Source organism: Pipistrellus kuhlii, unplaced genomic scaffold (assembly GCF_014108245.1).
Source record: "Pipistrellus kuhlii isolate mPipKuh1 unplaced genomic scaffold, mPipKuh1.p scaffold_m20_p_2, whole genome shotgun sequence".
Lineage (NCBI taxonomy): Eukaryota > Metazoa > Chordata > Mammalia > Chiroptera > Vespertilionidae > Pipistrellus > Pipistrellus kuhlii.
Window position 1 is genome coordinate 296,904 of NW_023425515.1, and position 22,880 is coordinate 319,783.

The 22,880-nt window shown below is 50.7% G+C and overlaps 2 protein-coding genes and 1 long non-coding RNA gene across 6 annotated transcripts in view; 2 read left to right on the forward strand and 1 right to left on the reverse strand.

Annotated features, from left to right (window-relative positions):
* DOP1B (DOP1 leucine zipper like protein B) overlaps window positions 1-10,976 on the forward strand; it is a 61,326-nt gene extending 50,350 nt beyond the window's left edge. For all 4 annotated transcript variants that reach the window (XM_036448573.2, XM_036448574.2, XM_036448575.2 and 1 more), the window contains exons 31-39: window positions 102-211; window positions 300-446; window positions 1,393-1,454; window positions 2,131-2,259; window positions 3,422-3,558; window positions 5,166-5,221; window positions 5,873-6,034; window positions 9,211-9,340; window positions 10,493-10,976. In XM_036448573.2, the coding sequence (XP_036304466.1) occupies window positions 102-211; window positions 300-446; window positions 1,393-1,454; window positions 2,131-2,259; window positions 3,422-3,558; window positions 5,166-5,221; window positions 5,873-6,034; window positions 9,211-9,340; window positions 10,493-10,744 (1,185 nt within the window). In that variant the 3' untranslated portion in view covers window positions 10,745-10,976. The remainder of the gene's footprint in view (window positions 1-101; window positions 212-299; window positions 447-1,392; window positions 1,455-2,130; window positions 2,260-3,421; window positions 3,559-5,165; window positions 5,222-5,872; window positions 6,035-9,210; window positions 9,341-10,492) is intronic.
* LOC123652802 lies at window positions 5,027-5,265 on the reverse strand. The gene is made up of 2 exons (XR_006742294.1): window positions 5,154-5,265; window positions 5,027-5,120 (listed from the first exon to the last, which is right to left on the reverse strand). It is a non-coding gene; the product is annotated as an uncharacterized LOC123652802 (long non-coding RNA).
* Window positions 10,977-22,749: 11,773 nt separating the features above from the next.
* The window catches only part of MORC3 (MORC family CW-type zinc finger 3), a 46,209-nt gene continuing 46,078 nt past the window's right edge, over window positions 22,750-22,880 (forward strand). Inside the window, exon 1 of the mRNA XM_036448577.2 lies at window positions 22,750-22,827. Within this exon, the coding sequence (XP_036304470.1) occupies window positions 22,789-22,827 (39 nt within the window). The 5' untranslated portion in view covers window positions 22,750-22,788. The remainder of the gene's footprint in view (window positions 22,828-22,880) is intronic.

Sequence of the window (22,880 nt, forward strand, 5' to 3'; positions counted from 1 at the left end):
CGGCTGCGCTGGGAGGTTCCTGTCAGCTGTTCACACCTTGAAGATCGCATCCTTCCCTTCCCTGGTTCAGAAGCTTTCTCTCATCTCGCCACCCCGTCTAGGTGCTGGCGTCCCTCCTGGACATGGTGTACCGCAGCGACGAGAAGGAGAAGGCAGTGCCGCTGGTCTCCCGCCTGCTCTACTACGTGTTCCCCTACCTGCACAACCACAGGTACTGTGCGGGCGGCAGGTCAGGGATGCGTCCGGCGGCCTTCCGAGGCAGCCTCTGACCTTGGCCCCTCCCCTGCCGCCCCATTTAGTGCCTACAACGTGCCCAGCTTCCGGGCGGGCGCCCAGCTGCTGAGCTCTCTGAGCGGCTACGCCTACACGAAGCGGGCCTGGAAGAAGGAGGTGCTGGACTTGTTCCTGGACCCCGCCTTCTTCCAGATGGACACGTCCTGTGCGCAGTAAGGAAGGCGGCCCTGTCCCCTGTCCCCTGTCCTCAGTCCCCTCGGGGGAAGCCGCCTCACAAATAATCCCACGCCTGCGACATGCAGAGTCAGCGGCAGCCCCAATCCTGAGACATCTGCCACACACTCCAGTCTGTCTGGGTTTTCCTGGGGCAGGAGTTGGTTTTTTTTTTTTAAAGCTGCTACTTTTTTTAATCAAAAAATGTCAATGAAGACACGGTATTATTCTGAAGCGCTTACTGTGGGGTCCCAGCGGTGCTTGGCCCCGTGCTGCGTTGTCTTGTAATCATGGGCTATTGGCACTGCCCGTCCTTGTCCCCCTGCCCCACTCACACTCACTGACCCTGCAGTGCCCGGCCCTGCCCGGACAGCCGAGGTCCGTGGAGATCCAGCTGCGAGGTGAACTTCCCACGCCTTTTTCTCGGAGGCCACAAACCCCTCCGTGCTCCTCCTGGCTGGCTGAGCGTGCCTTCATTACTGGAGGCGGAGGGCACAGACTGGTCAGCTTTCTTTGTGTGGCCGGGAAGTTTGCCCTGCCACCACCAGAGACGGTGGCTTGCATCCTATCACCCTGTTCCCCTTTGGGGGGCCCACTGGAAGACACATATGTGTCTTCACTGCTCCCCGTTCTTCCCGTCAACACAAGTGTGAACGTATGTAGGGCAACCTCGGGAAAGCCAGCGTGCCTGACGGTTTGTTTTCTGTTGTGGTGAACCGGGAGTTCCTCTTACTCCCTGTGTTTCTCAGTCCATCAGTTATTCCCGGTCACGCTTATAAGTGGAGAGCTTGCTTAGCTCTCCCTTCGATAAAAACTACGCCTTCGCTAACTTTTCAGAATGTGCTTTTCAATAGATCTTAACGGGGCATGGTCTTTTATTGATGCTTTTAATCAGACTGTCATCTTTTGCATATTTAACTAATTCTGCTTCTTTTAAATATCCAGTTGGAAGTCCATTATTGACCATCTTCTGACTCATGAGAAAACAATGTTTAAAGACTTAATGAGTGAGTTCTCTGTTTCTTGCATGTAAGTCACACTCTGAGGGACCCATGCCACTGTCAGCAGCTTTGCCCACGTAGCTCAGAGCCCCACCCACCCCTTCCTGCACCGCCTGAGCCGCACACCGCGGTGTGATGAGCGCAGTACGTTGGGACTAGACGAGGGAGCCTTTCCAGCGCCCGGTGTTGGCAGTGTTGTTTAGCCAGGCTCTCCTGCAGCTTTACTGTGGAGAAAGGCGTTAGAAGGTCACGATAAATTGTTTATCATCATTTATTACAAGCGCTTTTCTCTGCCTCATATCTTCTCCTAACCCCTTATCACGAAGTCTCATTAAAGACACAAGTATTTTGCCCATCTAGTGTGGCTCACTGGTTCAATTCCCAGTCAGGGCACGTGGCTGGGTTGATGGCTCAGTTTCCAGTAAGAGGCCTCAGGAAACAGCTCCAATGTTTCTCTCTCCCGCTTCCTTCCTCTCTCTGAAATCAATAAAAACCATTTATTTTCTAAAGAAATAAGTATTTTTACAAATAAATATACAAGTAATTACCACATGCCTTTCCTTAATCAAGATCATGGTTTTTCACCGGGGAAGCTAAGAATTCCACTAGTATGAATTTCCTGTCACTTACTCTAATTGTAGTTCTGTCACTCAATGGGACTTATTTCCTGTGTTTATTCCAGGCATGCAGAGCAGTTCCTTAAAACTGTTCCCAAGTTTTGAGCAGAAAGCCATGCTGCTGAAGCGCCAAGCTTTCGCTGTCCTCAGCGGTGAACTCGACCAATACCACCTGTACCTTCCTCTGATACAAGGTAAGAGGCGTCACCCCACAAAGGCCCTGATCGGGGCCTGGGAAGATCTGGAGGCGACACTGTTCCCTTTTAGCTGCGAGTCTGGCTCCCCAGGCCCACGGTGCACTTCTCACGCCTCCTCAGGTCAGCTCTGCGTCCACACAGGATGCCCGTGCTCAGAGACTAGCATCTGCCCAGGCCGGGATGAAATTTTTAAAAATAAAGTTCAACCCCACGGACCTCACCTCCAGGTCATTCCTTGAGTCCCCAGGTTCCGAGCCGGTCCTGCCACCTGGCCCTCACCTTTCCGTTTTCTGCTGGTTGGTCTATGTATTTTCTGCAGGGATGGTTTTTAAAATTTCCATTAGAGAAACAGAAAGTAACGTACTTACTCCTTCTTGTCCGAACCAGAAGCAGAAACGCTCGTTTAAATGCCAACGTGCTTGGCAGGTGTCTGAGCTGTGCTTGTCCTTTGTGCTCGCACAAAGGCGACAAGAAAACAGCAGAGAGCGAGCACAGACAGAGAAAGGCGTCACTGCGGTTGTGCATGAGCCGTAACTGGCAGGACCGTCACTCAGCTGTTTGCTGTGGCAGCGCATGTTCTTAAGAAACCTCACGTTACAAGAAAAATCACGTTGCACAAACAACTATTTCAGTAGACAAGTGGGAAAGACTGTTAGCGGCTACTGAGTTGAACTCACAACATTCTTTCCCATTCGGGAATTAAAATTGTTGTCCGTGTCAGATTACACTTTATTGAGTAAATCTACTTTGTTCACTCATTCCACTTCCTACTTCTCATCCCCAAAATATAGTGTCACCTACCAACCAGCCTATATGGTCTTGTGTTCCCATCCCTCACCATGGACCGCCTTTGCTGTCTGTGCCTCCTATTTCATCCTCTTAGGAGAAAGGTTAGGTGGTCATTGGTCAGTCACTGGCCTTCTGACTTGAGCCAAAAGTTCATGCCTTTCTCCCCCCTGTGGCAGGGGAACGAGAGCCACGGGAACCCCTTCCTTCAGCAAAGCTGGGGGGACAGGGCACAGACATCTTCCCAGCACCCGCTTTGCACCTGGGTGGTTGGGAAATGCTGAAGCATTGACAATTCCATTTTTCTTTGTTGTCTGCTGAGAAACTCCAAACTGCATATTTGTGTGACGTCTTTAAAATCTTCTTTCCTTAGAACGCCTGACAGACAATCTCAGAGTTGGACAGACACCCCTAGTTGCTGCTCAGATGTTTCTTTTTTTCAGAGTTTTGCTGCTAAGAATATCTCCCCAGCATTTGACTTCCCTGTGGCCAATAATGGTCTCTGAGTTAGTAAGTACACATTTTTACCCTTACAGGCGAAGTTGGAGCTTTCACAAATGCTTTTCCATGTACAGTCACACGATAATTGATAGTGGGGATGCGTTCTGCTAGGCGAGTTCGTGGTTGTGTGGACATCATAGAGGCTCTCGCACACCTGGCTGTCCGGTGTGGTCTGCTCCCAGGCCACAAGCCTGTGCAGCACGTTACTGTACAAACAACATGAGAATTTTGGGGTTTCTTTGAGGGTATGTTCACCAAAGCTGGGACAGTAAAACAAGGAAGGGCCTAGGATAGAAGAAGCAACGGCGGGGCTGAGGCGGGCTGCTGTGGCTCACTGGGAAGTCAGAGAAAAGGGGGCCTTGATGACAAGTGTGGGGTTGAGCCCAGGATGAGCTGCCGCTGCCCGTTGCTCCCCTGGTTGCCAGTCTCTTGGAGTCCCCCAGACTCTGGGTCCTGAGAGGGAAGCAAGGTGTGGGCATGCTCGGGGAGGGAGAACAGCCGGGTTTTCCATTTTTATTGAGCTGTAAGGGGCATACAGCAGTACTAAGTTTAAGGTGTACAGTATAGTGATCTGACTTACATGGTTGAGAAATGATTGCCACCAGAAGTCCCGTTACTTTTGTTAACTCGTATAGATACAAAAAGGAAAGAAAGTTTTTCCTTATGAGATTTTCCTTAGGATTTCTCTCTCAACAGGTTTCATATACACCATACAGCAGTGTTAATGGAGGCATTATGTTGTTATAGGGGAACAGAATTTGTTACCCCAACATACATCTCTTTGGCATCAGTATTATTTTAGGCTGGTTAACTTTAAGACACGGCAGGCATGGAGAAGCTCTGAAAACCAAGTGGAGGCTACCCTTTGAGGGGAATCTGTGTGTCAGGGTCTCCCTCCTGCAGCCAACAGAGCTGGGCCACCTAATCTTTAGAAACTTCGTGCAGCCGAAACTGGTTTGGCTCAGTGGATAGAGCATCGGCCTGCGGACTGAAAGGTCCCAGGTTCGATTCTGGTCAAGGGCATGTACACCGGTTGTGGGCACATCCCTGGTAGGGGGTGTGCAGGAGACAGCTGATCAATGTTTCTCTCTCATTCATGTTTCTAGCTCTCTATCCCTCTCCCTTCCTCTCTGTAAAAAATCAGTAAAATATATTTAAAAAAAGAAAAGAAAAGAAACTTCATGCAGAAGATACAGGTGGGGCAGGGAGCTCTTAGTAAAGAGAAAGGATTCCAGGACACAGAATGGGAAGAAATTGCTTGCTCTTTTGGGAAAGTGGGGGCCTCCTGACAGATGACCTCATTGGTGTTGACCAGAAAATTCCAGACTGGTAAAAATTGTTTGGAAGAGGTTGCAACCCCAGCTACTCCTGGAATTAAATCTAAGATTGATGTCGCAGGCTTTAGCAGAAGTGATGCCATTTTTGTCCTGTGGTTTTCTCTTAACAATTGGGATATCTTTTTATTTTGTTGGTTGGTGGTTGTTTTTCTCTATTTGCTACTTTTTAGAGACATATGAATTTTAAACATTAAGCTAGGTTTAATTTCTCTCTAATAGTAATTTGAATTCACACTTTATTTTCTTTTTCTTTTTTTTCCTTCTCACTTTATTTTCAAGATTCAGGCATTCATACAGCTCGAGGACAATCTGAAAGAGGATGAGGAATCACTGAGGTAAGGAAAGGGTCTGTGCACACTCATGAATGTTAGTGGACGTCACTCTACGATGTAGGGTTACCCAACATCATGCTAAGTACCATCTACTTGAAGTTCTTGTGAAAGGACCAGCTATTTTGATAATGTCTTAAAAGGAAAAACCTTTTTTTATGGGCATTATGATACCAGGCCTAAGTTGGTGAGCTTCGTAAGGCCAAAGCTCAAAAAGTCAGAGTTTGTAGTAAGGAAAGTTTATTGATCAAGAAGGGACCAGCCTAGAAGATGGGACTTAATGGTACTTGAAATTCATCTTAAGAAAGTGCAGAGTTCAGGCTTCTTTTATGTCAAGGGATGGGCAGGTGGGAGGGGCAGAAGTGACTGATGGGGTGGGGGGCGGTTGTGCTTAATCTGTAGACCATAAATTTCTGCAAATCCTTGATAAACAATGCATGCTTCCCTTATTTCCTGGGAGAGGCAGTCTCTGCTATGGCCATTTTTGTAAACTCAAGCCACAGGCAGAATTCCTCTAATTCGGTATGCAAAAAGCTATTTGCCTGAAGACGTGTGGAGTCAGAGAGGCCCAGCACTTCACTCTGTTACAGCTGCAGCTGCATAGGGACTGCGGCAGATTCGAATGAGCTTCTAACAAGTTTCTTTGCACGTTTGTAGAAACTGCAACAAAATCAACAAAACGAAAGTTTCAGTTCCTGATGGAAACGGGCCCTCCGTGGGAGAGATGCCCCAGAATGAGCTCATCTTCTACTTATCAGCTTGCAAATTCCTGGACACGGCACTTTCTTTTCCACCCGCCCACATGCCCCTATTCCAGACGTAAGTCAGACAAGACCTCCTGTCCTCTAAGAAGCATAAGGGAAGCCACAGCACAATTACTGGGGCTAGTGAGCCTGCTCAGCACACTGAGGTTCACGTTACCAACAGCTGTGGCTTTGTGAATTTGGCTCACAGTCGTACGTTACGGGAGTGTGTGTGTGTGTGTGTGTGTGTGTGTGTGTGTGTGTATTTAGGTGCTTTTTGCTACTAAATGCTTATAAAAACAGGAGTTATCCACTGGTGGTCCTCACTGTATTTGTGTTGATTTGTTTGTGGTCTTTGTTTTTCATTAAATAACTAGTGGCCCGGAGCACTAATTTGTGCACTTTGAAAGAAAATTAATTAGAAGAGATATTTTAATATTGCTATTCGCTCTTTGTAATGGAAGTGTCAACCAAATTCACGGTCAACAATGACAGATGGAAACACATGCATGGGATTTGTGCCAACAAGAGCTTTATATGTACCGTGCATGTGCTAGTCAACTTAACCTTTCATAGTTATTGAATGAACTTGCTTAATTAGACCTGCTTTCTGATTTAGGTAAACTTTTTCCAGCCCAGTGAAGCACCCCAATTTCTCTTTCAGGTAATTGTCAGCAACACAGCAGTAAATACCAAGCAGATTATTATTGTAGATCACACAGGGTAAAATATTTAACAGCAGCAGTGTTTGACTATATTCTGTGCAATGAGAAAACCTGAAGTCATTTTAAAAGTCCACCATTTCTTACTCCTTTTCAGTTGGGTCAAGTTTCAAGCTTTCTAAATCTCTGTTTTCCGGCTAATGAAAAGAAAATAGGATTCCCCCAAGTCTCCTATCTACCTACTCCAGGACTTCTGTGAGGATCAAATGAGATGAGGCACAGGAAACACTTCACAGACATTTGGTTACAGTGTGAAATGTTTGCACCTGGCTATAAAGCAAGTCATGTTCCTGGGCTGAAGAAACTCCAAGGAGACTAGTTGCTAGGAGAGGAAGCCAGGCGTTGCTACGTGATGTCATTACCTGGCGCCCACAGCAACCGTTTAGGGCTGGGCTGGGCTGGACTGGGCCGTGGACCACATTTTGCGCCATGGGGTCTCAGCAGCATCGTCTGTATGTATTGGGGTGTCACTCCAAAGTGGTGGCGGGGCCTGTGTCCCGCTTGGGGGAAGCCAAGTGTTGCTTTGTGGGGGCCAGGTCCCCGGTGCCATTTCTCTGTGCGTGTCACAGCAGCTCCTGCATTGGGCATCTGCCCCCTGGTGGTCAGTGCACATCATAGTGACTGGTCAGACAGGTGGAGGAACACTTAGTATATTAGCCTTTTATAAGTACAGATTTATATATAGAGATTGGGACATACCATCTCCAGTTCACATTGCCCCTCTTGGCTCACATTCCCATGGGCTTCACACGGCTGCTCAGCTCCTAGTTTTGTGCCTGGCCCAGAGGCCACTCCCCTCTTTCCATTCCAAGGAAGTAATCATGTGGGAATGTTTGTGGTTAAAAGTGTGTCCTTAAGTGCTTGTTACCACATGAAAGAAGCCCATGTGGAAAGGTTACAACTGCATAACATCCTTTAAAAGGCAAGACTAGGCTGAAAACGGTTTGGCTCAGTGGATAGAGCATTGGCCTGCGGATGAAAGGGTCCCGGGTTTGATTCTGGTCAAGGGCACATACCCAGTTGTGAGCTCCATCTCCAGTGGGGGGCATGCAGGAGGCAGACAATCAGTGATTATTTCTCATCATTGTTTCTATCTCCCTCTCCCTTCCTTTCTGAAGTTAATAAAAATGTATTTTAAGAAATAAATAAATTCTGAGCCTAAGACTCTGAATGGACAGAGGGGCACCTGAGAAGGGTGGCTGCCGCTTTGTCTTGAGGCATGAGCCCCCCCCTTTCTGTCGTGGGGCCTTAGCCCTGCACTCAGCTTCCACGACCCCAGCACCCGCACTCGCCTCGCCTGGGCCTCTGTGTAGTTGGCATCCCTGCTGATCGGTCTCCCAGCTCTCCCAGGTGTGCTGGCAGAGGCAGCGGAAGCTCAGCCTCCCAGCTGCTCAGCTCAGGCTGCTGTTGGCCTAACTCGTGGTCACTTTAACTGCTCAGGCCAGAGGTGTCCTGTCTGTCCTCGGTTTATGGCCGTCTTAATTGCTTAGGCCAGACATATTTCTGTCTGCCTGTAGCATTTCTCTGTCCTCTGTCCAGGTAAGATAAACACCATGCGCCTTCAAGTCTCATTCCTTCCCACAGACCATCTTCATTCCTAAAATTCCCTGCACCTGCCTGCTTTACCCCTAAAACTGCTTCCGCTGTAACAATGGCTCGTGTCACTGTGCGTTAGTCCAGACCCACGGGTGCCCCGGGTGGTGGTGACGTCCGTGCAGAGTCACCGATGGTTGGTGTGCCCCGCTCCGGTGGGGGCGCGATCGTGGGGAGGCCGTGCCTGGGGGACAGGGGTGCCTTTCTGTTCAGCTTTGCTGTGAACCTAGCAGTGCCCTTAAAAAGAAAAGCTTTAAAAAGTGGGCTCTGGTGCACATGGCTATGCATGGCAGCAGCATCCAGAACAGGCAAAAGGAGACGCCCCACCGGCCATCGGTGATGAGTGGGAAGCAGCATGAGGTCCGTCGTGCAGTGGGGTCTCTGGTGATAAACCCGAATGGAGCACTGGCTCCCGCCACCACACAGGAGACCCTACGGCACCTGGGGCCTTAGGCCGTACTCTGCTCTCACCACCCAGCATCTGGCTTTTCCTGCTGGTCCTCTGTGTAGGTTGGAGCCGCTGTTGATTGATCTCACAGCTGTGTGATCCCAACTATGTAACATCCTTTAAAAGGCAAGACTAGGAAGAGAGGAGATCAGGGGGGCCGGGGCCGGGGGAGGGGACAGCACGGGCCTCTGTGTGAGGGAGATAAGGCAGCCACCACGGACCTGTGTCCTGTAACCCATTGATGGGAGATGCCCAGAGTGAGAAGCTGCAGGGGTGGACACTGAGTGAGCGGCTGCCTAGATTGGAGGGGAGCAGGGACTGAGAGGGGGCGTGAGTGGAAGACTGATATGGTGACGGGTGTACAGCTCTGCAGTACAGTGGAAGCCATTGAGTTGTGCACTCTGCCCAGACGGACTGTTCGGGGATGTCAGCTCAATAGCACCGTGTCAGAGGCTCGGGCCGCGTGCTGACCGTGCGTTCTGCCTGCAGGTACCGGTGGGCGTTCGTTCCTGAAGTGGACACAGAGGGCCCCGCCCTCCTGGCTGAGCTGGAGGAGGGGCAGCAGGAATGCACCCCCCACACGGTGCGGATTCTGGAACTTCTCAAGTTAAAATATGGGGTAAGTGTTTTCCTCCCCAAATGTGTACTCGTGGAAGACGGGAGAAGGGCTGAGGGAAGTATGTCAGCACGCCCCCTGGTTTTGGCCACTGGGAATCGCTTTCAAAATGTATGTGAGTTTTGCCAAGACCGGTTTGGCTCAATGGATAGAGCGTCGGCTTGGGGACTGAAGGGTCCCGGGTTCGATTCCGGTCAAGGGCATGTACCTTGGTTGCGGGCATATCCCCAGTAGGGGGTGTGCAAGAGGCAGCTGATCGATGTCTCTCTCTCATCGATGTTTCTAACTCTCTATCTCTCTCTCCCTTCCTCTCTGTTCAAAATCAATAAAAATATATTTAAAAAAAAAAAAAATGTATGTGAGTTTTAACACTTGGAGATGGCTCCAAATTCCATCTTTAGTTTTCCATTTTATGTCACTCTCCCACCCCAGCTGCTCAGAGGCAGGCTCCCTGGCTGACGCAGTCACGTAGGCGCAGCTTGTTACTTAGAGGAAGGCCTGCGAGGAAGGGCAGGGCCCCGGGGGCTTTGGGTGAATGCTGGAGGCGAAGGTCGCTTGAAGACCAGCCTTTGCGCTGAAACTGGTGTGGCTCAGTGGATAGAGCATCAGCCTGCAGACTGAAAGGTCCCAGGTTCGATTCCGGTCAAGGGCATGTACCTTGGTTGCAGGCATATCCCCAGTGGGGGTGTGCAGGAGGCAGCTGGTTGATGTTTCTCTCATCAATGTTTCTAGTTCTCTATTCCTCTCCCTTAAATCAAATTTAAAAAATAAAAAAGCTGAAACCAGTTTGGCTCAGTGGTAGAGCGTCGGTCTGCGGACTGAAAGGTCCCAGGTTCAATTCCGGTCAAGGGCATGTACCTTGATTGCGGGCACATCCCCAGTGGGGGGTGTGCAAGAGGCAGCTGGGCGATGTTTCTCTCTCATTGACGTTTCTAGCTCTCTATCCGTCTCCCTTCCTCTCTGTAAAAAATCAATAAAATAAATTAAAAATAAAAAGACCAGCCTTTGCGTGTCTGCAGCTGCCCTTGGAGCCGCCATGAGGTGCGGGAAGAACCGTCTCCTGGGACCGGCCGCCGCATGCACTTCACAGGATCGCTGGCCCCCAGCTGAGACTGTCATTCACGTGGCCTTTTCCTTTGTGCTTGTTTTTGCCAGGAAATCAGCGGCTCTGAGGACGTCACCGAGGAGAGTGGGTTCCCGCTCCTGCGCCAGCGCTCCGTGGCCAGCCTGCGGCAGCTGATGCCCTTCTTCACGACGCTGAACCGGGCTTTCAAGGCCCGGAGCACGCCGCCCGCGGACCCCCGAGAGCCTCCCCCCTTGGGCGGCCCCGGCACCGACAGCCCGGGGGTCCTGAAGCAGCTGGAGGCCTGTGTGGAGGGCGACTTTCTGGAGCATCTGGAATGTTAGCCTCCGAGGCAGCCGGCCCGCCCCTCTCCTGAGCCATGGGCGGCAGCGGCGGCGGATGCTGCGCAGGGAGCGGCCAGGCGGGCAGGCGGACACTCCTTCCTCTGGACGTGGCCTCAGGCCATTTCCTGCTGAGCAGCAAGTCCCACCTCCCAAGGCCTTGTAATATATGTGCATTGAATTATATGTTTCTTCCTCGATTTATGTAAAGAAAATAAAGTTAATATATCCTCTACGATCGCACAGAATCTACGTGGAAGTACGAGGAGTCATTCTCTTTGTCAGCGTAGACAGGGGTCTGCCTAGCCTGTTTCTCTACACTAGGAGTGTCGAACTCAATCAGAGAAGGGGCCAAAATCTAAAATCCAGCCTAAATCGCGGGCCGAATGGTTTACTGAACAGTCATAAACTGTCATTGTGATGGAAACGCAGCGGAGTGCAGTGATGACAGCGCGGTGCGGGCCACATTGCAAGGCCTGGCGGGACGGATTTGGCCCGCGGGCCTTGTGTTTGACACATGTGCTCTAAACACTAACCGGTGAATATTATTTCTAACCTTTTACACACATTGCTTTAAAGTCTCTATTTTAGTGCCGCGTTTTAGCACTAAAATGTGTTTTCTGAAAACAATAGCTGCCCATTCAGCAGCGGGTGCTTGAGGAGGTCATCTGAGGGTGTTTACTCCTGCCGTTAAAGTCACGTAGTTGCACGTTCAGCGGCCTGAGAAATGCCTGGTGGTCAGCTCACAGCCTGAGGTATGTTCCACCGGGACATGCCAGCACGTTCCCGTTAACAGGCCAGTCGGCGTGGTCACGGAGCCTCTGGGGCCCCAAAAGGCTCTCAGCCTCTTCCCTGCCCTCGCTCCTCCCGGGGCCACTGTCCCTGTGCACACCCCGCTGCTCATTAAGTGACCCCGCCCCAGGCACTGACCCCCAGCCTGGCAGCCTGGCACCCACGGTCTCCAAGCCTGTGTGTGTCCTGCCAACCACGCCCCGTGGAGCCCTGGCTGGGCGCCCTCTCTGCGGCTGGCCTCCCAGCCCTGCCAGGGGCCTGCCCGGGTCAGCCGCAAAGCGTGGAGTCCCTGGCCCAGTGCCGCCTGCTGTCCTGTCCTCTCTGCAGACAGGTGGGGCCTGATGAACGACGGTGAAGTTCCTCCTGATTTCCCGCTACTTCCTGGTTCGTGTGCAGGGCAGCACTTCCTGTCGGTAGTCCCCACAGAGGGTCTGGGGAGCACAGAGCCACGTGGTTCCCCAAATAAGGGCTAGAATAAGCACCCAAAGGTGCGATAGACGCTACCCTCTAACAGCCTAGTGTGCAAACTGTCCCTCGGGCAGTGGTTCTACCAGGAGTTTGTGGGAGACGGGGGTTCGACAGCTCGCTGGGATGTGCACTGACCACGAGGGGGTGGCGTGGAACATGGTGGGCACTGATGAGCCCCAACAAGAGTAGGACCTCGGCAGGATGGTGGAGCAGGAACGTGGGCAGTGTCAGGTCAAGGTGGGGTGCCAGGGGGGGCTCCAGGGCTGTGAGGCTGGGGGCACAAGCTGGGGTCCAATCCCTGCAGGCCACCCTGAGGGACCCCACCCACACACAAATTCGTGCACCAGGCCTCTAGTGACAGTTACACAAACAGGTGTTAACAATCACAAGGGGATTGTTTTTGGGTGTCGGGATAACTGAAAACATTTGCAAGTTTGGCCACTACAGTTTTAAGTATTAAAGTATAGAATTATAAATCCTCTGTAGCATACTACGCATTACCTATAATCCAGGTTTTGAGGAGATAACTCTGTGCTCATTAATAGTTAGCATTTAGGTAGGTATATGTGTAACATCTGTCAAAATTGACAACAAAACTAATCCCGTATGAGTGGGTAAAAAGCTGTGGTACATTTGTACCATGGAATACTATGCAGCAGTCAAAAAAATAGAATCTCTTACCCTTTGAAACAGCATGGAGGGACCAGGAGAGTACCATGCTGAGTGAAATAAGCCAGTCGGAGAAAGACGAGTATCACATGATCACATTCACATGTGGAATCTGCTGATGACCGGAGGCTGGAAGCCTGGAACAGGGTGCGGGGTGTCAGAGGGAAGGGGGGAGGGAGGGGCCAAAGACTGGGTGCATTCCCCATGGGCGCAGACAACAGGGTGCTGAAGGCCTGGGGGTGGGGAGGGAGTGAGTAGGGGCAGCTGGAGCGGGTCAAAGAGGGAAAAAGGGGGACACGTAATACTCCCAACAACAAAGATTAATTAAAAAAAAAAACCTAATTGCTTTTTTATAGCATCAGTAGCTATTATGCCATGAAAGGTAGTGCTTATATCTGTACTTAGATTTACAAATTTTGTGTTTCATTCTTTTCCCAGTATCTAAAACAACTTAATGGTCTCTGACAATACCATATATAATTTAATCCTTAAGAGAAAACTTTTTGTTATTTACGATATTTTTTATTTTTTTTGCTCAACAGCTTTTATTTATACTGTATATTTTTATTGATTTCAGAGAGGAAGGGAGAGGGAGAGAGAGATGGAAACATCAATGATGAGAGAGAATCATTGATCGGCTGCCTCCCACACACCACACACTGGGGATCAAACCCACAACCAGGACACGTGCCCTGACCGGGAACTGAACTGTGACCTCGAGGTTCACAGGTCAACGCTCAACCACTGAGCCACACCAGCCGGGCTTTTCAGAGAAATCTCACAGGGCAGGGCTGGGATTCCACGACACAATCCTGTTTCTCATAGAACACAAAAAGTCCTACAGTCTGGCCGGTGTGGCTCTCTGGATAGAGCATCGGCCTGCGGACCGATTCTGGTTGGATTCTGGTCAAGGGCACCTGCTGGGGTTACATTACAGCTCAATCCCCAGGAGGGGGCGTGCGGGAAGCAGCCGATCAATGATTCTCTCTCATCTGTGATGTTTGTATCTCTCTCCGCCTCTCCCTTCCTCTCTGAAATCAACAAAAATATATATTTAAAGAAAGAAAAAGTCTTACAAATGCAGAGTACATTCCATCTCTTCTTTTGTCAGTGTGTACTACAGTAGTTGAGGATAGACACTCAGCTTCCCCACATACTAGTCTGGGAACATACTTTGTGTCTCAGTTTTCCCATCTGTAATGTCAACGGAAACCGCCTCTTCAAATTGTGGAAACCACCATTTCTTCCACGTCTATGATCAATATAAACAGGTGTTCTGTTTTTGTTGTTGTAGTTAATCCTGACCTTCGGATATTTTTTCATTGATTTTTAGAGAGAGTGAAAGGGGGGGGGGGAGAGAGAGAGAGAGAGAAAGAGAGAGATTGATTGGTTGTCTCTGGAACACATCCATATCGGGGTCAGGGACTGAATCTGCAACCCAGGTACTTGCCCCTGGCCGGGAATCAAACCCTCAGGCGGTGCTCTGACCACTGAGTACGCCGGCCAGGATATGCCAACAGCTTTGATCACGCACCCATCAGTAAAAATGAAGCCTGTGCCCCCTCCAATGTCCATAAACCTACGAGTTGCAGTAACTTACCTGAGTCCCAACAGATAGTGCATTTTATAAAAGAGGAAAGCCGCATTTTCACCTGAAGACAAACTGTATTGTGCGTGTCAGAGGAAATGGAGGAGGCTACGGAGAAAACGGAATTCACCGCTCTGATAGGCTCCTCTCCCTCCCAGGGCCGCTGCCCCCGCCCGGGAGATGACACTCTGACCGCTCCTCCCAGGGAGCGGGTGCCCCATGGCCGCCCAGCACCCAGGGCCGCTGCCTGAGGGCCAGCAGGGAGGAGACACGGCTGTGCTCACGGCCGCGGGGGACGGGGGGAGCCGCCGGGGTGGGTGGGAGGGTGCCTGGCACCACCCGGTATGGGTGCCCTCAGGGCTCCGCCTGGGCGCTGCTGTGCCCGGTGTTCTCTGACCGCACCCTTGGGAACTGAAACCCATCAGCCCCTGGGAGCCTGCTCTCACCAGAGTGAGGAAGTCACCCCGGAAACCTCAGAAGCTGGTGGTGGGGGGGGGAGGCGGGGGAGAGGGTAAGGCCTGGAGGACAGTCCTGAGCCAGCAGCCCTCATGGCTCCCGCAGTCCCCGCGCTGAGGGTCACAGCAGGGGTGGCTCGTGGCTCCCAAGCGTGGGAGCTGCTGGGCAGGAGGACAGGCCTGTCACCAGGGTGTGCGGGTTGTGCCCAGTTAACTCAGGAGGAGGATTGGCTGGGTTGGTGGAGTTTTATTTTTTATTTATTTTTTTAAACATTATTTTTAATTTTTAAAAATATTTTTTATTGATTTTTCTACAGAGAAGAGAGAAGGATAGAGAGTTAGAAACATCGATCAGCTGCCTCTTGCACACCCCCCAGTGGGGATGTGCCCACAACCAATGTACATGCCCTTGACCAGAATCGAACTTGGGACCTTTCAGTCCACAGGCCACAATCTATCTACTGAGCCAAACCAGTTTTGGAGAGTTGGTGGAGTTTTAAACAAGGACCTGGGAGACGGGACAGAACTCTGTGCCATCGGACTGACATGTTCTGATGCAAGACAGCGCCCTCCACCAGCTGCTGTGTGCGGGCAGAGTGTCACCGTGCACAAAGGTCAGGTGTGGGTTCCCGTCAGGGCAGGTCCGCACCTCCCGGCTGCGACTCCACCCTGGGTGGGGCGAGAACAGGAGGCCACTGACAAATGCTTCTCTCACATTGATCCCCCACCCCCTCTCTCTTCACCTTCCTCTCTCTCAAATCAGATTTTTACAAAAAACATAAAATATAAAAAAAAAAAGGTCCTTGAAGACAGCGCTACCAAAGGAGTGAAGCCCAGTAGCTAAAAGGAAGTGTCTGAGATCTGGAAGAGGACAATTACCGGCCATACGTTGTCACTTCTAAGATACTCCAAACATTTAAGGGACTCCCCAAGAAATAACATTTGGAATTTGGGAACAACATAAACTCATTTTAAAGAGTACAAGGAACAGCCGAAAATGCTTTGGCTCAGTGGGCAGAGCATTGGCCTGTGGACTCAAGGGTCCCGAGTTCGATTCCAGTCAGGGGCATGTGCCTTGGTTGCAAGCACGTCCCCGTTGGGGGTGTGCAGGAGGCTGTTGATCGATGTTTCTCTCTCATCGATGTTTCTGGCTTTCTGTCCCTCTTCCCTCCTCTCTGTGAAAAGTCAATAAAATAGATTTTTAAAAATGTACAAAGAACAACAGGCAAAAGCAGCCAGAAACTTTCCGAAAGAGAAAAGTAATGAGAGCACTCACCTGAGCAGATCCTTAAACACATTATGAAGCGGAAATGCTTGGTGTCGGTGCAGGAACAGAGAGGAGCCGGCGCGGCACAGAGAAAGGCCCTCTGTGGACACGAAGGGACAGAGCAAGCTGGTTTACGGTAAGAGGGACACTAAATCCAAAGCCGGAGAACAGTGGCTTATTCAATCAGTAACGTCAGGATAACCGGGTGATGAAGGCGGGGAAACTTAGATTCAGACCTCACACCTTTCACCAAAATAAATCCCAAATACATCAAAGATCGAAACCAGGAAAAACTATGAAAATACTGGAAGGAATCGAGAGAAGATATTTACGTAAGCAAAGAACGAAGGTGATCTTTCATACATCAGTATTAATTCCAGAAGTCATAAGAGAAAGTTTTATAGTTTTGATTGTATAAAATTTTCTTTTTAAAATTCTGCATAACCAAAATCACCATAAACAAAGTAAAAGACAAATGGCAAACTGAGAAAAAATATCTGAGACTCATATTACCAAGGGCTAGTTTCTCCAATACTTACTGAAAGAAAAAAACTGAAAAAGAAAGGGACAGAAGATGTGTACCAGAAGTACACATATTCACACACCCACACGCACACAACATGTGCTTTTACACGTGAAAAGATGCCCAACCTTACAACATGACGATAAACATTAAAATTGCTCTGAGACATGCCAGAACCAGTTTGGCTCAGTGGTAGAGCGTCGGTCTGCGGACTGAAAGGTCCCAGATTTGATTCCGTCAAGGGCATGTACCTTGGTTGCAGGCACATCCCCGGTGGGTGGGGATGTGCAGGAGGCAGCTGGTCGATGTTTCTCTCTCATCGACGTTTCTAGCTCTCTATCTCTCTCCCTTCCTCTCTGTAAAAAATCAATAAAATATATTTTAAAAAAAATAATAATAAAAGCATAATATGCTAATTAGACCAGACATTCTTCCAGGTGACCTTCTGAATGAAGCCGAGGAGGCGGTGCCGAGGCAGAGGCGGCCACCACGGCGGGGCCAAACCCCTTGCACAAATTTGGTGCATCGGGCCTCTGGTACTTTATTTTATTTTATTTATTTTTAAATATACTTTATTGATTTTTTACAGAGAGGAAGGGGGAGGGATAGAGAGTTAGAAAGATCAACGAGAGAGAAACATCGACCAGCTGCCTCCTGCACACCCCCTACCAGGGATGTGCCCGGCAACCAAGGTACATGCCCTTGACCGGAATCAAACCTGGGACCCTTCAGTCCGCAGACCGACGCTCTATCCACTGGGCCACACCGGCTTCTGCTGGCCTCTGGTACTGTAATACTGACTGAGACAATAGAGGCTCTTGCCAACCGTGACCTCCGTCCTCGGGGTGACAGAAGGCACGCTGGCAGCCTCCGCGCGGGAGCTGTGTCCTTGCTTCCTGCACCCGAGGGTCGCATCTCAGCCTTGAACATCCTGATTGGGATTCCCGCGCCAAGTGGCCTTGAACATCCTTTGCACTCTTGACGGGCCCCACACATGGGCGTGCAGAATGACTCATGCACACGTGACTCATCCACCGCGGCATTATCGGTTAGAGCCGACGCGGGAGACGCCCTGTGTCCACAGTAGGAGACGGGCTGAGTAAAGGACATCAACGCAATGGAATGTGAGGGAGCTCTTTCCGGAAGGTTCTCCGAGATACACTGTTCAATGTAAGAGGAGATGGCAACTATAGGTTTGTGAAAGCGGCCCCGGGGTGGACAGAAGCGATGGCTAATCCTCCCCGCAGGGAGACACGGCTTTGGCTGGGACCCTCTGTCTCCTGTCCTGGCCACAAGGAAACAGAAGTACCGGTTGGCCACCATGCCTCCTTTTTGGATAGAACACCCCAAGCAACCCCTTACGTTGGGTAACTATTTCACATTGTGTTTGATTTTTATTTATTACCGTGTTTCCCCGAAAAATAAGACATCCTCCGAAAATAAGACCTACTTACAGGTTTCCTTCTGAGTGAAATATAAGGCATCCCCCCGAAAATAAGGCCCCCCCTAGGTTAAACATGAGAGATTTGGTCCACTGATTCTGAAAGAAATGGAGTCACAAGAAATTCACCAGGAAATTCAGGAATTGGATTGTTATGATGCTGTTCCAGAAGATGATGACATGATTGTCATTGAATAAATGAGTAAATTCTTGATACTGTAGGATTCACAGTTTGTCTGGTTTGTGTTGACAACTACCGTACTACTGTACTGTATACAGGTAATAAATTTCCTTAACTTTTATTTAACAATAAATGTGTGCCGTATTCTTCTTCATGGAAAAATAAGACTTCCCCTGAAAATAAGACCTAGCGCATCTTTGGGAGCAAAAATTAATATAAGACACTGTCTTATTTTCGGGGAAACGGTATTTATTTTAACACGGGCTGGCCCGGCCAAGGGGTGGAGAGAGGGAAGATACAAGTCCCCTGGGTCTTTGAGGGCAGGAGAGGGGGAGGGGGCAGGAGGCTGGAAGGAAATGATGAGGGGAGGGGAGGGGTCACATTGTGGTTGATTTAGACCAGTCAGGTTTTATTTTCTCTGACCAATATTTTATTTTTAATTAATTAGTTAATTTGCTGACCCTTATTTTAACCTTCGTACAGAATTTTTAAATTTCTCTCTCCTTGTTTCAGTGGGTTTGGGCTGCTGTAATAAAAACATTATAGCTACTGGGTAGCTTGCAGCAAACATTTATTTCTCACAGTTCTGGAAGCTGGGAAGCCCAAGGTCAGAGCCCCTTCCAAGGCCTTGCTGCTGTGTCTGCGCGAGGCTGGAGGGCTGAGGGCCTTCAGCAGGGACCACCTTACCAAGGGCACTGATCTCGTCACATGCATCTGGGGAGGGACATCCACGCAGCACTCCCCAGAGAAGATAGTTTTGAACCACAATAAAGTCACATCAACTCAGCTTTGACTTTTAAAAAAATAAAGGTTTCCAAGTAAACATGAGTTTGTCTGATACAAGTTTTATATATATATATATATATATATATATATATATATATATATATTATTGATATTTTTACAGAGAGGAAGAGAGAGGGATAGAGTTAGAAACATCAATGAGAGTGATCAGCCGCTTAGAGTGAAACACCAATCAGCTGCCTCTTGCATACTCCCCACTGGGGATTTGCCTACAATTAAGATACATGCCCTTAACCGGAATCGAACCTGGGACCTTTCAGTCCACAGGCCGACGCTCTATCCACTGGGCCACACTGGTTAGGGCTGATACAGCTTTTATACCAGCCTACTGTAAGTTTAGCCTATACACGTCTGCCTCACATCTCACCCATAGGAGTGAGCCTTGAGAATGTAGAATTCCAGTTTCCTCACTTGTGTGTTTTTTGTTTTGTTTTTTAAAGGGGAGTGCACTTTTGAGATGAGGTGAGATTGCCTAGATCGGAGTTCTGCCGAGACTCACAGATTGATTTCACCTCTCACTAATGGGGCACAACTTATTTCATAAACACAACCGTGACATTGAAACTTCTCTGTTTCGGTGCCCCCGGCTCCCTGAGCGCCTGGCTTTGCCAGGCAGGGCAGGCCCGTGTCCCCCGTGGAACAGTGCAGCTGTTAGCGGGGCGGTCTGCAGGAGGGATTTCACAAGGCGAGTCCTGGTGCTTTTGAGAGTGCGTTCCCCAAAGGAAGGGCTTCAGGCAGAAGAGGCAGGATCACACCCAGGGAGAGCCTGGTGTGGCTGCCTGGGCCCTTAGAGAGAAAGGCACACGGGCACAGGGAGGCATCTAAGCTGCTAGACTCTAGTTATCAACTCAAAAAAGGGGCCCTGGGGAAAGAAAAGATAAGGGCCCAGGAAAGACAGAAGATGGGGAGGGGCAGGCAAGTGAGAGAGAGAGGGGGAGGGAGAGAAAGAGAGAGAAAGGGAGAGAGAGGGTGAGAAAGGGAAGGGGAGGGAAGGAGGGAGGGAGGGAGGGAGGGAGGGGGAGAGAGAGAGAGAGAGAGAGAGAGAGAGAGAGAGAGAGAGAGAGGGAGAGAGGAGGAGAGATAGAGAAAGAGAGAGGAATTTTAGGGAGGTCTCAGGGGAGTATCTTTTAAAAAAAATTTTGTTGTTTCCCTAACCGGTTTTGCTCAGTGGATAGAGCCTTGGGTTGGCCTGCGGACTCAAGAGTTGCAGGTTCGATTCAGGTCAAGGGCATGTATCTTGGTTGTGGGCAAATCCCCAGAAGGGGGTTGTGCAGGAGGCAGCTGATAAATGCTTCTCTCTCATCAATGTTTCTAACTCTCCCTCTCCCTTCCTCTCTGTAAAAAATCAATAAAATATATTAAAAAAAATTTGTTGTTGTTGTTAATTCTCACCCAATGTATTTTCATTGATTATTTTCTTTTTTAGAGAGAGTGGGGCAGGGAGACAGAAATATCCATGCGAGAGAGACACAGCCTGCAACCGAGGTCCCTGCCCTTGTCGGGAATCAAACTCTTGAACCTCCAGTCTGCGGGCCAGCGCTCTATCCACTGAGCCAAACCAGCCAGAGCTTGGGGAAAGATCTTAATGGAATATTCACCATCTTCCCCATCGAGGTCATGGGGTCGCGGTGCTGGGGCAGGGGCCATGGGCATTGCATCGGTCCTGAGGCCAGCATGGTGCTGCTTTCACCTGGTTCTGCAGCTTTTCTGGGCCTGGAGTGAACCCTGGCTGAGGCCCCGATGGTATCTCTGGTTTGACCCAAACTCTGTCTCCGTGGTCAGTGGACCTGAGTCTTTGTCCCTAAGATTACCTGATGCCGATTCGAACCACCTCAGGGTCCCGAGGGCTGAACGCTGAAAGGGGTGCTCATTTCGTGGAGGAGTAGGGTGCTCGAGGGGCCGCTGAGGCCAGTTTGTTCAGCTCTCTGACTCAGTGCCCCATTCCACTTGCCAAAGATTTTCCTGGCTTCTTACTATCCTGCCTCCCAGTTCCTTTTTTTTTTTTTTTTAATTATAAGATTTTAAAACTGAGTTTTAGAGAGAGAGGAGGGGAGAGGGAGAGAAACACCAATGGGCTAAAACAACAATGGGCTGCCTCCTACAAGTCTCCCCCCCCACAACACACACACACACACACACACACACACACACACAGGGAATCCTTTGGTGCATGGGATGGGGCCCCATCTGCACCACGCTGACCAGGACCTGGTTCACAATCTCGAAGCTAGAGGAGAGCTGGTAAAGCAGAGTCCAGAGCATTTCAAATAGGGTGAGGACTCTCACTGTGTCATTTACCCAAAGCTCAGTGGTCAGGGTGACAGCAGCACACAGGGGTTTTATTTATTTATTTATTTTTAACTTTTCCTCATCCATTTATTATCTAGAGGCCCGGTGCACAAAATTCGTGCAAGAGCAGGCCTTCCTTCTCCTGGCTGCCAGCACCGGCTTCCCACGCAGCCCTGGCTTCGTCCGGAAGGATGCCCGGTCTAATTAGCATATTATGCTTTTATTATGATAGATTAAAAGATGTTTTAGTCCTTACAAGCCTCAGAGTTGACGCCATATAACTGTGCATGAGGGAGAGGACTGGAGGCAGGACAGTCCCTGGGCAAGTAGGATGGGGGAGCTGAGACAAGAAGGTTAAACAAGACCAAACCGTCTGGGCACCGGCTTGTGAATCCCGACTGTGCCTTCCCAGGTAAGGACACTGGAGAGCAAGGGTTAATGCCTCTCCCCTCACCGGAGAATACTCAGCTCAGATCGCCCTGGCCTGGGGGGCGGGGAATGAAGACCCCATTAATACCGTCTGTGGCAGCCAAACCCAAGGACAAATCACCTGGGGGAATGTCAGGGCAGGAAAGGGGGGAGAGGGCAAAGAGGGGAGCTTTACCTCACCCACGACACAGAGATGCCAGCAGCCTTCCGACTGGCCTAACAGGAAGACCAGTTTTATGCACAAACACTCCTAGATACGCCACAACAACAGAAGGGGACTTTGAAACCTAGTCTGCCACCCAAGACCTCAGGCGGAAACGGAAACTGAAACCTGCAGGGGGAAAGGTATACACCCCCTTGGCCCTCCACCAGGTGTGTAGCTGAGTTCTTTGCAATTGTCCCTGGACCAGGAGGAGTTGGACCAGAGGGTGGGGTCAGCCGGGGGAAGGGGGAGGGAGGGAGCTCAGCAGCTAGGGACCCTACCAGTGCACGGATGTCATGCACTGGGCCTCTAGTGTTTAATAAAGCTGCTTGCTTTGCTTCAGCGCTGCTGTTTGTCACTCCTCCGAAACCTTTCTCATGAGATTGCCAAGAGCGCAGGGGGTGGGGGCAGATCGAAACCCCTGGGTCCCAGGGGGCTGCCCGGTGACAGACTCCACAGGCGTGCACGTAGTAAGGACTCTCATCGGGGAGAAGGATGATCATCTTCAGGGCGAATCCAAACAGGCGCAGAGTCTGCATTCCGTTAATAAGCTTTCAAGTCCCGCGGACACGGGTGGGCGCGCGCGGGATGGCTTTTCTCCGCGCCATGCAAGCCTGCAGGTGCAGGCCTCGGGGGCATCCCTGTGGGCCGCCGGCGCCATCGCGCCAGGCTTCACACGCGGGACCCTCCGGCCTCCAGGTCCGCCTACCGGGGTGACTCCTCGGCACCCGCCTTTCCCGGCCCGCCCGCCCCTCCCCGGCTCGGAGCCCGGTCCGCGGACCGCGCCCGCCAATCTGTCTCCCCCACCGCGGCGCGCCCGGCCGGCAAGCGGAAGTGCGTGGGCGGGACGCCCGCAGCCCCGCCCCGGAAGTGGGCGGGCCCGGCGCCCGGCGCCGTCCCCGCGGCTGCGGCTGCGGCCGGCCCACACGGAGAGCTAAGATGGCGGCGCAGCCTCCCAGCGGGATCCGCCTCAGCGCGGTGAGCGGCGCGAGGGGTGGGGCGGCCGCGTCCCAGGAGGGCGGGCGGGCGGC